The sequence below is a fragment of the Camelus bactrianus genome, chromosome 7 (assembly GCF_048773025.1).
Source record: "Camelus bactrianus isolate YW-2024 breed Bactrian camel chromosome 7, ASM4877302v1, whole genome shotgun sequence".
Taxonomy (NCBI): domain Eukaryota; kingdom Metazoa; phylum Chordata; class Mammalia; order Artiodactyla; family Camelidae; genus Camelus; species Camelus bactrianus.
The window spans coordinates 47,098,603-47,113,633 of record NC_133545.1 but is presented as its reverse complement, the minus strand read 5'-3'; the positions used below and the strand labels follow the sequence as shown (position 1 = coordinate 47,113,633).

Here is a 15,031-nt window from a genome sequence, read left to right as displayed (position 1 = left end):
AAACTGACTGTACTTCAATAAAAATATAAACTGTAAAAAAAAATAAAATAAAATTAGCACGCCTAGACTATTCTATCTGAATGGCTTTATTGTTCTTCGTTAACTTACTGTAATATTCCTAAACTGTTTTAAGTCATGTAAGTTATCTTACGGTTTTCTGTCCTGCGTACCCGACCAGATCAGAACTGCTGTACTATCTGAGGTTTCTCCCGATCACTGAGAAATTCAGCTCTTCTATGAATGGGAGGTCAGCAGTGCATCACATGATGACCAAGCAGCCTTCTGAATATGGGATTATTAAAATGGCAAATCATCGTGCTGGCCTTCTAAGAAGTCACGAACAATGTGACTGTGTGACGAGCTTCTGAGGATCTGGGCACACATTTTAAGCCATAGGATCAGAAGGGTCCACTCTGGCTGTGAGGTCAGTATCAGAAAAATTCCTTTACTCCTCCAAACAGTATGCTCCATGTATATTCACGAGAACATTTAGCAGCATTTCCTTCTCTAGGTGTCCAACTTACACCCTAGCGCTAGAGGAGAATAAAAGGACCACAATGACATTCAAGACCTCCCGGTTTCTCTGCTCTGCTCGGAAGCTGAGGCAGTCCCATCCTCCAGCCTCTGGGAGCTTCACTGCTGAGTACTCTCAGTAAAGGACCATCCCCTTGCCTCTACTGGGCATCATTCCTGTCATTCATTACAAAAGCACAAAGACATGGTGGTCAGTCCAACAAGGACTAGAGCCCATGGGAGGTATGATCACTGTCAGAGGACATCAAATCTGACACACTGGTGAGGCCGCAGAAAAGCAGAGGCTAGAAAGGAGTTCAGAGTTTATATGAATGTCTCCTCTCTTCCTCCCTTCCTAGTTTCCTTTACTCTGAAGCCCCTTCCAGCTCTGCACTTTCCAAAGGATGGAAAGTACATCCGTTGTATGCATGAGATTAAAACCCACTGGGCACCGGCTAAGCCTTCCTTCAGTGTGCACCCATGCCCCTTCAGCCGGTCATCACAGTGCTTCATGCATAAGGCTGGGATACAGGGAGGAACCACACGAATTTAACATCTTGCTGCGCCTGCAGTGCTCATTCAGGGCTCTAATACAGTCACCTGCCCACCTCGCAAACCACTCTCCACTAATTTGAAGAAACGAATATGCTCAGTTAAATTATGATGAACAGGAACATTTCTACTGGAAAAATCATCACACATCTTAACTTGCATTGACAATTACGTCTTTTGACAAGAAAAAAAAAAAACCCTGATTATCTTACATAAAGTAGTTTGCCCTAATGAGTGCATAATGGGTCGGATATAATTTGTGGATTATCTCCACATATACATACTTTAACATTTTAGAGCTACCAAAAATTAGCCTTATTATCTGACAGTAAAATGTTCTTTTCTAACTACACATTCTGGGACATTTTAAATGTCCTAAGCAAGAACGATGTATACAAGTAGTGGATGGTGCAGCAGCAGAACAGAAAGTTTCAGTAATGACATATCATCAAGATACATTGGCTGATGAAATTCACAAGGGGCTCAAAGCTCCTTCCAGAAGGGTTTAAGTCTGGAGAGACCCGAACCTCCTAAAAGCATAGAATACTAATTATATGGTAAAGTCCAGTGGCAACAAAAAACAAAAACTAAGCCTGTCCCACCCTTCTTGAGTTAAGTTTGTTTTCCTTGCTTTTAAAACCTCCCTTCATTGGAGAAATGTGAAACACTTCCTCATAAACATCCACAACCGTAGATTTTTCTCAAGTGTCCACTTCGAGGAAGCCTTTCAGAAATCACTAAATGGTCAAAGCGACGGTCTTTAATGTGCCGCCAGCCTCAAGCAGGTGACAGCTGCATGCGCTCAGGCACCACTCTTAGGGAGACCCAGCACCCAGGTGGAGAAAAGAAGTACACACTAGCCAAAGGTAAGGTGGAAGTAGTGAGTCAGAGGCGCTCACAAAAGAAAAAAGCCCAACTCTCACACAAAGCATCTCTCGGACTCCCACAAGCTGCTTCCTTCCCTTTCTAAAAGTTTTATTTTTAGTTCGTTTGAAAAAGTTTTTCTGGCTTACGTCTTAATTAAATATGTATATTCATTACCAGAAAGTAGAGGAAAGTTCTCTTTAAAAAGTAAAAAAACTGAAGCCAAGTCGACATTCCCACCACCCACTGTAACATTTGGGTACTCTCAGGTGCTTGTTCACGAGATTTTTAAAACCTAGTTAAAACCATAACGGCTAATTTGAGTGGTGCTGTAGATACGATCTGAGATCCTGGGGCTTTTTGTTTTTTAACTTGGTCTAATGACGCTGCCAGTTCCTCCAAATAGTTACCAGTTCCTTGAAAACATTTCAAAAGTACTAGAACAAATACAACGGCAATTCCTTTTAACTCTATTATCTAAGTTGAACTGGTCTGATTTTCAACCTTTTTTTTCTAAAGAAAGTTGCTTTTAAACTTCCTTACCTCTGTGCCAAATTCCCGGAGAAATGGCGGGGTTGGGGGTGGCGACCAAAAAAGCTTCCCCCTCCCCCGACCCACAAGCGCCGCAAACGAAGTCGCTGCGCCCCGGCCGCCTTCCCGTTCGCACTACCCTCAAGTATCCACACCTGGGGCTCGCGGAAGCAGCGGCCCGGCCTGAGACCCCCGAGGCCCCACCCGGGACGGCGGCGGGCGCCAGGGTGCGGGGACGCCCGGCCTTTCTGGTCTGGGTGGCACAACCGTGACCCACCGCGCACACCTGCAGGGCGCGCCCTCTCCGGCGTCGGCGAGACTGGGCGCGCCCGATCCACAACGCGGCAGCGAAGGGCCACGTTTCCAGACCGAGGCGGACGCAGGGCCGGGCGCAAAAGGCAGGCAGGCCAGGAGTGCGTCGGGGATGCGGCGGGCGGCTGGACCCTTACCTGTGAGCGAGTCGCCAACTCCATTCTTCCCCGCGGGGCTCCGGCCTCCTCCCAGCTCGCGGCCACGGGAGCTTGTTGGCACGGGCCCGCTGCACGGAGAACGCCCGCGGCGGCGCAGCGCGCGCGCTCCACCCGGAGCTCCGGCGGGCCAGGGGAGGGGCTCACTCTGCACGGGACAGGGGGAGCGCGCCACACCGCCCACTCGGCGCCGCGGCGTCCGCCCACTACGCTCCACTTAGGGACCCAAACTTCGCGACCTGTGAACTTCACTTTGCGGACTGCGCGATAAGGGGCTGCAGCTGGGAGTTCCGCGAGGTGGCTGCCAGTCTGGGGGCGCCGGACTCCCCCCTGCAGCGGAGGGAGGGAGTGGAGCCGTCCGGCCGGTTTCGCGCGGGAGAAATGAGAGGGTGCAGTCCCGGCGCAGCCTCCAGCTGGCACGCCCGGCTACGCGCGCCAGCCGGATCTTTGCAGGGTTTATTCCAGGTAGTACCCTGGAGCGCAGAACCTCTGCTGCAATCGGTGTCTCTGATCCAGAAAAACCTTTCAGGGCTGCTTCTCAGCTTGTTTGGTCTTGTAGTTGTAAAGGGGCGGGGTTCCGCCGTCTCTTAAAACGATGGCTTCAGTGTTCTCTTTGCAAAATAGGCAACCTCGGTTTCTTTACCTAGGCCCCCGGGGTAGGAAACCGGAACCCCGCCCCTGGAATTTTAGACGGCCTGTTCCATACTATTATACGCATAGGCCTTCTAGCCCATCTAAACAGAGTTCAAGAAGTCAGGAAGACTGATTAACATATATTGGCTAAGCACCTATGGTGTGTCAGGCACTGTGTTAAGCTTAGGAACATATGAGTGAACAAAACAGGTCCCTGCTCTGTTGAAGTTTACAGTTTGGGAGCCAGCCACCGATGTGGTGTAAATGTAGTAATGACGTACATAAGTGTAATAGTAATATAATTAATTTAATTAATAATTAAACAATTCAGATAATACCATTAGTAAATAATGGTGATAATAAGTTCAAAAGTAATGATGCAAATAATGTAAATTTGGAGCTATGATAGAGGCCATGAAGGAAAAGGTAAGTAGTACTATGGGGGTGTCAAATAGGCGGACTTGGCACAGATCAGGAAAGACTTCTTAAAGTTCAGGTATGAAGAGTTAAGAATTAAGTGGGTGGAGATTTTGGAAGATTTGAACCAGGTGTTGGGGAGGGTGGCAGATGAAGTTGTCCTGCAACGAGCAGGTTTGCTGAAAGCCTATCTGGCACCTGGTTTCTTCTCCCCATGTGTTTCTTAAAATAATTATTTTTCCATTTAGGGCCACCTGTAGCAGATATTCCTGCATTCTTTCCAAGATCTTCCCTCCGACCCCCACCACCACACACACCTCATCTCGCTTTTCCAAAATCTCCACGTGGTCAAGACTTTAATGTGGCTAAATTGTCCCAGGTGGTTGCTCTCAGCATGATCTGATCACCATGTCTTTAACAGCTTTAAGTACTGACCCACTTATCATGGCTGGATTCTTTTACAGTTTTGAGTCCAAATGAGCTTCTGACCTTGCTAATGGGAGCCCAGCACTGGGAAATTTCTGACAGCATAAAATTCAAGGTCTAACCTTAAGATTACATAATGAAAGCAATAACCATAATAGCCAAGTTGGGCTCAGGAAAGAGTACAACAGGACTTGGGCTTTTCTCACCGTTACTTCCAAAGCCAATCATATCTGTCTATGAAATACGGACAAGAAGTCATCTACTCTGAAGGAGTGTTAAATATGGCTCATTACAGAATGTCATTTTGCAAGCAGAGCCTTACCACACTCTTCTTATAGACAGGGGATGGACTATATCAATCAGACACCTATCAAATATGCTGAAATATTATATCTTTGAGTTGTTTTGTTTTTTAAGAAAAGCAACATACCAGCTGCTCTCTTGCCTCTTTCTTTACAGCTCCCATTCCATTTTCCTCTCACTTTCATCCTGAACTCTCCCAACTTTCAAGCACTTTATATTCCAGAGCTTTCAGTTCTTCACAGAGCTTAGGAAAGGCAAAGAGGGTTTCTTATATATGGACACATCTTTTTTGCAGTTCCTTAGGAAAGCTGGGGATGTGATGGCCCAGACAGAATCTATTATACTTGAAGCTTGAAACATACTTCCCTCAGTGTCGGAAGAAAAGCAAAACAATCAAACAGAAACCAGGACAATAAGAATATGAGGAGTTCAACTTTTTAGAAACTGATCATGTTCTATCGACTATGAATGCCTGGGTAGGATGTACTCATAGACTAAAAACCATGTTCTGAGAAAAAGTAAAACAGTGTCCATGCTACAGCCAAAAAGTGAATTCAGTCACAAGGTTGAAACTGAAAGAAAAGTCAATGCAAGCAAACCATTTACTTGACATCATAAATTCATCTTTTGCTTTCTACTCCTCTTAAAAAAAATAAAAAAGGCAAACTACATAGCAACACTATTCACAATAGTCAAGACATGGAAACAACCTAAATATCCATTGACAGATGACTGGATAAAGAAGCTGTGGTATATTTATACAATGGAACACTACTCAACCATAAAAAATAATAAAATAATGCCATTGGCAGCAACATGGATGGATCTGGAGATTGAAATTCTAAGTGAAGTAAGCCAGAAAGAGAAAGAAAAATATCATATGGTATCACTTATATGTGGAATCTTAAAAAAAAAAAAAAGACAAATGGACTTATTTACAAAACAGAAACAGACTCACAGACATAGAAAACAAACATGGTTACCAGAAGGAAAGGGGTGGGAAGGGATAAATTGGGAGGACGAGATTTGCAGATACTAACTACTATATATAAAACAGATAAACAACAAGTTTCTACTGTATAGCACAGGGAACTCTATTCAGTATCTTATAGTAACCTATAGTGGAAAAAATATGAAAACGAATATATGTATGTATATGTATGACTGAAACATTATGCTGTACACCAGAAATTGACACAACATTGTAAACTGACTATACTTCAATTAAAAAAAAAAGGCAAACTAAATTATTGAAATAGATTAGTCAAAAATCACATGCTAAAATTAGCAGTTTTTGAAGTTTATTAACTTCTGGGTAAAACTTGAAAGTGCTTGTAAGTGTTTAAGTGTCTTTAATGCTCATGAGATCTTTTAACTGAAACCCTGGAACTGAGCAAAAACATTTGTGCTGACAGCTTCTGCTCCAGCATCTTGATCTCAAGTCTCTCTAGCCACACGGCTGTTGTGCAGCCTCATTGTTCCATATTTCAGCCGGCACTGAGTAGTCACTGGAGATCTCTAACACCTCCACCCCCGACTTAGTACTGCAAATAACATATCTTGTGGTCTGGTGACAAACAGCCCATCTTTAAGTAGATCATTTCTTTTGTCCTCTCTGGGGACACAAATAGGGTTGAAATACACCTCTAACTGTCATTTTTAGTTGAAATATTTACTGAGATCACTGTAGAATCACATTGATAGGGTTCAGGGCAAGCCATCCCAAAATATGCTACTTTGGTGTAGTGATTATTCTGAATTCAAGTTACTTGAGAAAGAGCCAGTCTGAGAACACTGACACTCCTTTGCTCTCCTGAGAGCAGGAAACAAAAGCTCCCATGGGGAGGTATCCTCCCCACTTGGAGGGTGGAGGGTGGAGGGTGGAGGGTGGAACTCATCCTTCCCTCTGGAGGTAGGGCTCCAGTAGAGGAATGCTGTATCAATAAACTGTTAAGTCTTCAGTAGTTTGCTAGTCTAAGCCCAAATCCCTTTGTTTCGTCAAATCTTCACAAATAATTGATTCTTTGTCTAAAAAGGTATATAAACAGTCTGCTTCAGTCACTTTTGAGGTGCCATACCTATGGGACCTATGTACATAAAAAATTAAATTTGGGATTTCCCCCCTGTTAATCTGTATTGTGTCTATTTAATTAGACCAGCCAAAAGAACCAAGAGGACTAGAAGGGAAATTTTCTCTTCTCCCACAAGAGGTAGTTGTAAGAAATAATACAGAAATTTTGAGTATCTTTTGCCCAGTTTCCCCTAATAGTAACACTCTGGGAAACTATAGTGCATTGTCCCATCCAGGATATTGACATTGATACAGTTCACCAATCCAATTCGGATTTCTCCAGTTTGACTTGCATGTATGTGTGTGTGTGTGTATTTAGTTCTATACAGTTTTATCACATGTGTAGATTTGTGTGTACACCAAGTCAAGATATGGAACACTTCCAACATCACAAAATCCATCCTGTTGCTCTTTTATAACCACAACCACCTCACTCCCACTTTTTCACTCCCTATACCCTGACTTCCTTAACCCCTGGTAACCACTAATCTAAATCTCCATTTCTAAACTTTAATAATTTAAAAAATGTTACATAACCTTTTGGAGAATAGTATGTCAGCTTTTGGAATTGGATTTTTAAACTCAGCATAATTCTCTAGGGATTCAGCCAAGTAGCTGTATCTATCAAATAGTCTGTTCCTTTTTATTCCTGAGTAGTAGCCCATGGTATGTATGTACCACAGGTTTTAACCATTCACCTGTGGAAGGACATCTGGGCTGATTCTAGTTTGAGGGTATCACAAAGAAGGCTGCTATGGACATTTGTGTGAATGCAGTTTTCATTTCTCTGGAATAAATTCCCAAGAGTGCACTTACTAGACCTTATGGTAGTTGCAAGTTCAGTTTCACATGAAACTGATGAATTTTTCCAGACCAGCATACCATTTCACATTCCCACCAACAATGTCTGAATGATCCAGTCTCCTCTCCAGGATCAAATATCCTGTCTCAAATATATCTTCTGCATTTGGTGTTGTCACTATTTATTTTACACATTCTGAGAGGTGTATAGCAGTATCTCAGTGTGGGTTTAATTTACATTTCCCTGATGGCTAGTGATATTGAACATATATGCTTGTGCTTATTTGTCTTATTTATTTATTTACTTACTTATTTATTTATTTATCTATTTATTTATCTATCTATCTATCTATCTATCTATCTATCTATCTATCTATCTATCTATCTATCTATTTATTTAACAGAGGAACTGGGGATTGAACCCAGGACCTCATGCATGCTAAACATGCACTCTACCACTGAGCTATACCCTGTCCCTTGTCATCTTTATAGCCTCTTTGATAAAAATGTTTGTGTCTTTTGCCCATTTTCTAATTGGATTGTTTGGTTTTTTTACTGTTGAGTTTTGAGATTTGTTTTATGTTCAAGCATTAGCCTTTTTTCAGATATGCAGTTTGCACTGCCAGTCTTTAGTTTGTCTTTTCATCCCCTTCACATGAGACCTTGCAGAACAGAAGTTTTTAATTTTGATATTCAATTTATCACTTTTTTTTCTAAAACAGTCATAGTTTTACATTTTACTTTTAAGGCCGTGATCCATTTTGCGTTCATTTTCTGTGTAAGGTGTGAGATTTAGGTCAAGGTTCATTTTATCCCCTTATATCCAATAGACTAAGCACCACTTGATGAAAAGGCTATACCTCCTCCATTGAATAGCTTTGGCACCTTTGTCAAAAGTCAGTTGAGCACTTCTGGGTTCTTTATTCTGTTCCATTGATACCTCTGTGCCAGTATCACAGTCTTCATTACTGCGGCTGAATAGTGCAGCTGTACTATGTGGTGTAAAGGCCTTCGTATCAGAGAGAGTGATTCCTCCCACTTTATCTTTATCAAGATTGTTTCAACAGCTCTAGGGTCTCTGCCTTTCCATAGATATTTAAGAATAAGCTTGCCTATATCTTCATAAAACCTTGCTGGAATTTTGACAGGAAATACATTAAGCCTATAGATTCATTGAGGGAGAATTGATATCTTTACAATATTGATTCTTCCAATCCATAATCAAGTCATATCTTTCCATCTATTTGTCTTATTTGATTTCTTCTATCAGCACTTTATAATTTTGAGCATTTAGATCTTGTACATGTTTTTAAGTGTATACCTAAGTAGTCATTTTCTGTGAAGCAATTGTAAATAGTATTTATAACAGTTTTTAATTTCAGCTGCCATGTGTTCACTGCTACTATGTAGAAATGCAATTGATTTTTGTACATTGTTCTTTTATTTCTGTTGTTCAAACTACCCAGTCTATCATATTTTGTTATGGCAACCTAAACTGACTCTAAGCACTGGATACGTGCAAGTGATATCCAAGGGAAAAAGGCCTCTACTACACACAGCCAGCCCACGCTACCATGAAAAATCACTGGAAGTGCATTTTGTTCTAAGCACAAAAGGAAGACAGCGAAGGAAGTGTGATGCAATTTTTTTATACTCAAGATCTCACTATCAGCAGTGGGGGAGGTTGCTAGGATTTCTACAGTATTCCATGACAAGAAAGTGAGACACTCTACCTTTGTTGGGGAACACCTCTCAATATGGAAGTAACGTGAAGCCTGGAAGAAAAGAGGACCACATAGACCCTCAAGCCCAGAGATACCCAGAGTAGTGATTCTCATGTTAGACCCACCTGAGGTGCTGGTTCAAAATGTAGATATCTGCCCTACCCTTTAAGATTTGGATTTACTAAATGTCCATTGACAGATGAATGAATAAAGAAGATGTAGTGTGTGTGTGTGTGTGTGTGTGTGTATGTGTGTGTGTGTGTGTGTGTGTGTGTGTGTGTGTGTGTGTGTGTATATATATATATATATTACTCAGCCATAAAAAAGAATAAAATAATGCCATTTGCAGCAACTTGGATGGACCTAGAGGTTATCACACTAAGTGAAGTAAGTCAGAGAAAGACAAATACCATATGATATCACTTGGAATCTAAAAAAAAGATACAAATTTTATTTACAAACTAGAAGTAGACTCATGGACACAGGAAACAAACCATGATTACCAAAGGGGAAAGGGGTAGGGAGGGATAAATAGGAGTTTGGGATTAACAGGCACACATAACTATATATGAAATAGACAAACAACAAGGATCTACTGTATAGCACAGGGAACTATATTCAACTTCTTATAATAAGCTATAAGGGAAAAGAATTTGAAAATGTATTTTCATATATATATAACTGAATTTCTTTGCTGTACATCTGAAATTAACATTATAAATCAACTACACTTCAATAAAAAATAAAATAAACAAAAGATTTGGATTCAGTAGGTTTGGCATTAGAGTGACCAACCATCCAACCACCCCAGTTTGCCCAGGACTGTCCTGGTTTTAACATTAAAATCGTGCTACTTGGGACACTTTTCAGTTTTCAGTCTGCCTATCTGTTGTGTAGTCCAGGAATCTGCACATTTAACAAGCATTGGAGTAGATCTGGTGCAAACAGTCCTCAGGCTATACTTTGAGAAATGCCAACCTAGAGAGTAGAGTTGACTTATAATTTTCACCAGGTAGAAGGAGAAAATATCATGAAAGTGAACCTATGAAAAGAACTTGGTGGATTTTAAGTGCAGTCACTTTGGAGCCTAAATCATGGGGAGCAAGACTGCAAGTTAAATATTTAAGTATACAAAATTTGTCAGACTTTAACACCTAATGTCCCCCTTCTTGCAGTGTTCACTCCCTCACATTCATGATTACTTTCACCTCTGAGTCACTGCCTTGGTCTTTACCCTTATTCCTGTCACCATTCTTGTTGACATCAACATCCAAGTATTCTGTTTCCTGACATCCTCACATCCTGTGTCAATCAGAGCCTAGTCAGGAAATGGGAACCATGCCAGTTATTTGAACAGAGAGAATTCAATATGAGGAATTGTTAGCTAGGTACAAAATTCTTAACAAGGTAACTGAAAAGGTGAAAAGAGACCACTAAGGTATCACAGAGACAGCAACTGCAGTAGGCAGCTACCATCCCTAGGGCTGGGATAGAGGGAAGGGTGGAGGCTAGGATTATAAGAAATAAGACCCTAAGAGGAGGGCCTGAAGAGTCAAAGCACACACCTCTGAAGAGCTGTGCTGCTTGGCTGATGCTGGTGTCTCTGAGATGGGCTCAATAAAGCTGGTTCTGCAAGTGTAGGAAGAACTCTAACTGAACACTGCTGCTGCTATGGGGAGGAACTGCTGCCTGGGTGAAGAAACATTTTGGGGGTAATCTAGATAGAAACAGGAAACAGACAGGAAGGAGCAAGCCCCTTCTTTCTCCTCCAGCTTTGCAGTCTCTTGCTAGACAGCTCTATCGGCAGAGAGTAACAGGGAGTTGTTTGGCAAAGCAAAAATGATCTGCAAAGTCCCAAGAGAAAGTATAGAGGGTGAGTTTGTAGCTAAGAGACAAACATAATAGCTGGGCATCTCCTATGACATTTTCTTTCACCTCACCTTAGTCACTCCTTCCCATGATTATACACGTGAGCTTGTCATCACTATTACCGGCATCACCTCTCAAATGGTCATTCTAAGCATCTCACACTCTGCCAACCACCTCCCATATCAATAGCTCACCTGCTCTACTACTCCTGTTTCAGCATCATTTCAACCTCTTTAAAACCTCCAATCCACTGACCCATGACAGGACATTCACCACCCATCTTTGTCTCGTGGCTTCACTTTCCTCCTTAAACAACTTGGATTCCATGTCATGTTAATCACCTTCTTACTTTAGCTCCCTAGATTTTTCTCCTTGTGTCCTACTTGCCCATCAAAATGTCATCCCTAATTAAACCCAAACATCCCAGCCTCTTCATGCCTGCACCAAAGCAGATGAACTTAATCTAGTTTCACTTGAATTCCATAACCATAAATTTCAGGCAGGTTCTCAATATTCCTCAGCAATTTGATCGTATCCCCCAGGTGTATTTACTTTCCTCCTTTCCCAAATACTATTTCACATTTACAACTTCTGTTTTTTCTGCAATCTCATTCACTCCATGCCCCCATCAATGCCAGCTAATGACCGTTTCTCAGATGTAATGGCAAACATATAAAGTTATATGGTAGCACCTTCAATTTCCTGTCACCAGACAGACCAACCTAGCTATATCTGAGCCTGTACTTTTTGCTTCCCCTCTTGCAAAGTGTGTAACATGTCTCTGATTCTATCAAAGAACAGACCCTCAGCTTGGGGCTCTGACTTTCATCTCGTCTTTTCTTCCCAAGGACTTTATTTCTTCAATTCCCTTTCCTTATCTTCTGTAATCAATTTCCATCTGTCTATTGGAATATTCCTTATGGCCTATGAACACTGAAACAGTCAAGAGAGAGAGAAAGAAAGAAAGAAGAACATCCCTTGATTCAACAGCCTCCAGCTACTAATCCGTATCTGTCCTTGACAACAAGACATTCTGAAAGAGTAGACTATTGCAGCTATCTTTATTTCCTTATGTCCTAGTCTCTCTAGAACTCAGATTAATTGGACTTCAGCCAGCATTAACAAAGACATCCATGTTGCCAATAAGATGGTCATTTACCTGTCTTTATCATTCATGACCTCTCAATAGCAACGAACTCAGATGGCCACACTGCTTCTCTCAGTTTCTGAGACAGTCTTCTCTGGTTCTTCTAACTGGCAACTCCTGCTCAGTCTCCCTTGCTGGCTTCACTTCTGTTTGACCTATAAATGTCAGGATGCCCAGAGACGGATCCTGGGACCACTTCCCTGATCTATTTAAGCTCTTTCTCTATTCAGCCCCATCCACTGACTCCCAGTTTATATATTCAATTGTCTGTTTTTTCATCTCCACTTGGATTTCTTTTCAAATTTCATTTCCCAATTGTTTGTTGCCGGTGTACAGAAATGTAAATGACTTTTGTATATTGACTCTGAAATCTTGCCAAATTCACTTATTAGTATAGGAATGTTTGTAAAATCTCATAAGCCTTTCTATCTATACAATCATGGCATCTATAAATAACCATACATTTGTTCTTTCTTACCAGTCTTTACAATATACCTCACAAATAATAACCAAAAGGAAGCTAGTATAGTATTATTATAAAAGATAAAAAGCACTGTGTTAGTTTGCTAGGGCTTTCATAACACAATACCATAGACTGGGTGACAAACAGCAGAAATTTTTTCCCCACAGTTCTGGAGAACAGAAGTCCAAGATAAGTTGTTCGCAAGTTTGGTTTCTCCTGAGCCCTCTCTCCTTGATTTTCAGATGGCTATCTTCCTACTGTGTCCTCCCACGGTCTTTTCTCTGTGCCAATATATGTCTGTGTCCTAAACTCATCCTCTATAAATTGGATTAGGGCCTGTTGGATTAGGGCCTACCCATATGACCTCATTTTATCTCAGTTAACTTTTTAAAGGCTCTACCTCCAAGTATAGCTATATTTTGAGGTACTGGGGGTTAGGATTTCAACAGATGGATTTGGGGAGGGCACTATTCAGTTCATAACAAGTACTATAGGGATTAAGAGAGATTATATAAAATAAATGGAAAAGAATTTATAATAATTATGTGCTTTTGTGTATTTGCCAAAATAATCTCAAATATCTAGAAAAGATTTTAAGAGTTACAAAGAGAAATTGACAAATCCATAATGCTAAGGTGAGAGATTTTAAACGTATCTATCTCGGGGAAATTTTTGACCAAGCTTACCAAATATCAGGAAGGATATAGAAGAGACACATGTACACTTATAGGATACATTAATCCTCAAACATATTCAAAAATTGACTACTATTAAGCAATAATGAAATATCAGTTATTTGCAGTCAAAATCGTATCTATCATGCTCTCTAATCTTAATGCAAAAATAAATTAGAAATCAACAGTAGAAAGACAAAAAAGCCAAAACCAGACAGGAATAAAAATTTACTTCTGACTAACTTGTGAGTTCAAAGGAAACAATATAAAATATGAAATAGGACTAAAATATGTTCAAAGCACTGCAAATCACAACTTGGGGGATACAGCTAAAAACAAATTTGGGGGGAAATATATAGCCTTAAATGCATTTATTAGAATTCAAGACATATTGGACATAAATGAAATAAGAATTCAGCTTAAGTTTCTCAAAAAAAAAAAAAAAGAAAAGAAAAGAAAAATGGCAGAATGAATTCAAAGAAAATAGGAGGGAAATAATAATGATAAAAATAACTACTAAAGTGAACAATAAAGGCAATATAGAAAAAACAAGCTGATTCTTAGAAAAGACACGTAACTTATATAAGCCTCTAGAAGACTGATGGCAACAAAGAGGGAAGAGGCACTAATAAACACTGCTTACAAAAAGGAAATGGACTTTCCTAAGCCCTGGGGAGCTGGAGGCAGATACTGATTCAGAATATCCAGGCACTGACTTTTTTTTTTCCTATGTGAAAACAAAGCCTTCCAGATGCTCAGCTTGGTTTAAGGTAGAGGAAAGCCCAACATTTAAAGCATTTCTTTAAATAGAAGTGGTAAGCAGTGAATCTGAACAAGTTCTTTCTGAAGAGCAATGTGAAAAGGTCAGCAGAGAAGCACAAAGTTAGGCTTCTCCGTTGCCCCAGACCACTCATTGTTGTCAGTGTCTCTGATCTCAAATCCTTAGAGGATTTCCAAGATTAGGGGAAGGTGCTCTAAGAATGACTGTAACTGCTTTTGTCCTATCTAGAGACATCCTTTCTGCTGGAATTTTGGGATATAAATTGGTAATTTATTCTCTGCGTGCGTGCGTGTGTGTTGGGTGTATGTTTCTCTTCAGTCTGCAGTCAGTAAGTGTTGCATTTGGTGTCGTAACTGGAATTGGTCTCACTCCCATCTGTCACCTCACCTTGGTTATATTTGGAAGGAGATCTGGAAGCCAAAGCAAAGAATTCTGAGGACCCCTGCATACAGACAGAATAGCCTTGGTGCCACTGAAGGAATGCTGTGTGACTGGAATTTACCCAGTTTTCTCCTAACTCTAACTCCCAACTGGCTCTGCCTGGTTGTTAGTTAAAGAGATATGAGCTGAGAACAAGGTGACCCCAGACATGGTTCCCTGGTTTCTCAGAACCATATAGCCTGGGTAACCAAGGATTTCTGAAGTCAGGGGAGGCCTAAAGTTTGTGTCATGGACCAGTTGTCTTCATCACTATCTGACACCTGGAACCACAATATTAGGAAAGGTTGAGGGACTGAGGATTTCTCAAACCCTCACCAGACTTCGGGTTGGAGACTTCTAGGCAGAAGTTGGATC

At 41.0% G+C, this 15,031-nt stretch overlaps 1 protein-coding gene across 3 annotated transcripts in view; it reads right to left on the bottom strand.

Moving 5' to 3' along the window:
• The window catches only part of CDCA7L (cell division cycle associated 7 like), a 38,326-nt gene extending 35,169 nt beyond the window's left edge, over positions 1 to 3,157 (bottom strand). Inside the window, exon 1 of one of the 3 annotated variants that reach the window (XM_074367365.1) lies at positions 2,910 to 3,157. In XM_074367365.1, the coding sequence (XP_074223466.1) occupies positions 2,910 to 2,933 (24 nt within the window). In that variant the 5' untranslated portion in view covers positions 2,934 to 3,157. Of the gene's footprint in view, positions 1 to 2,472; positions 2,584 to 2,615; positions 2,742 to 2,909 lie in introns of those variants that run through there. The other 2 variants (XM_074367366.1, XM_010968606.3) reach the window with 2 other exon arrangements.
• Between the last annotated feature and the right edge of the window lie 11,874 nt (positions 3,158 to 15,031).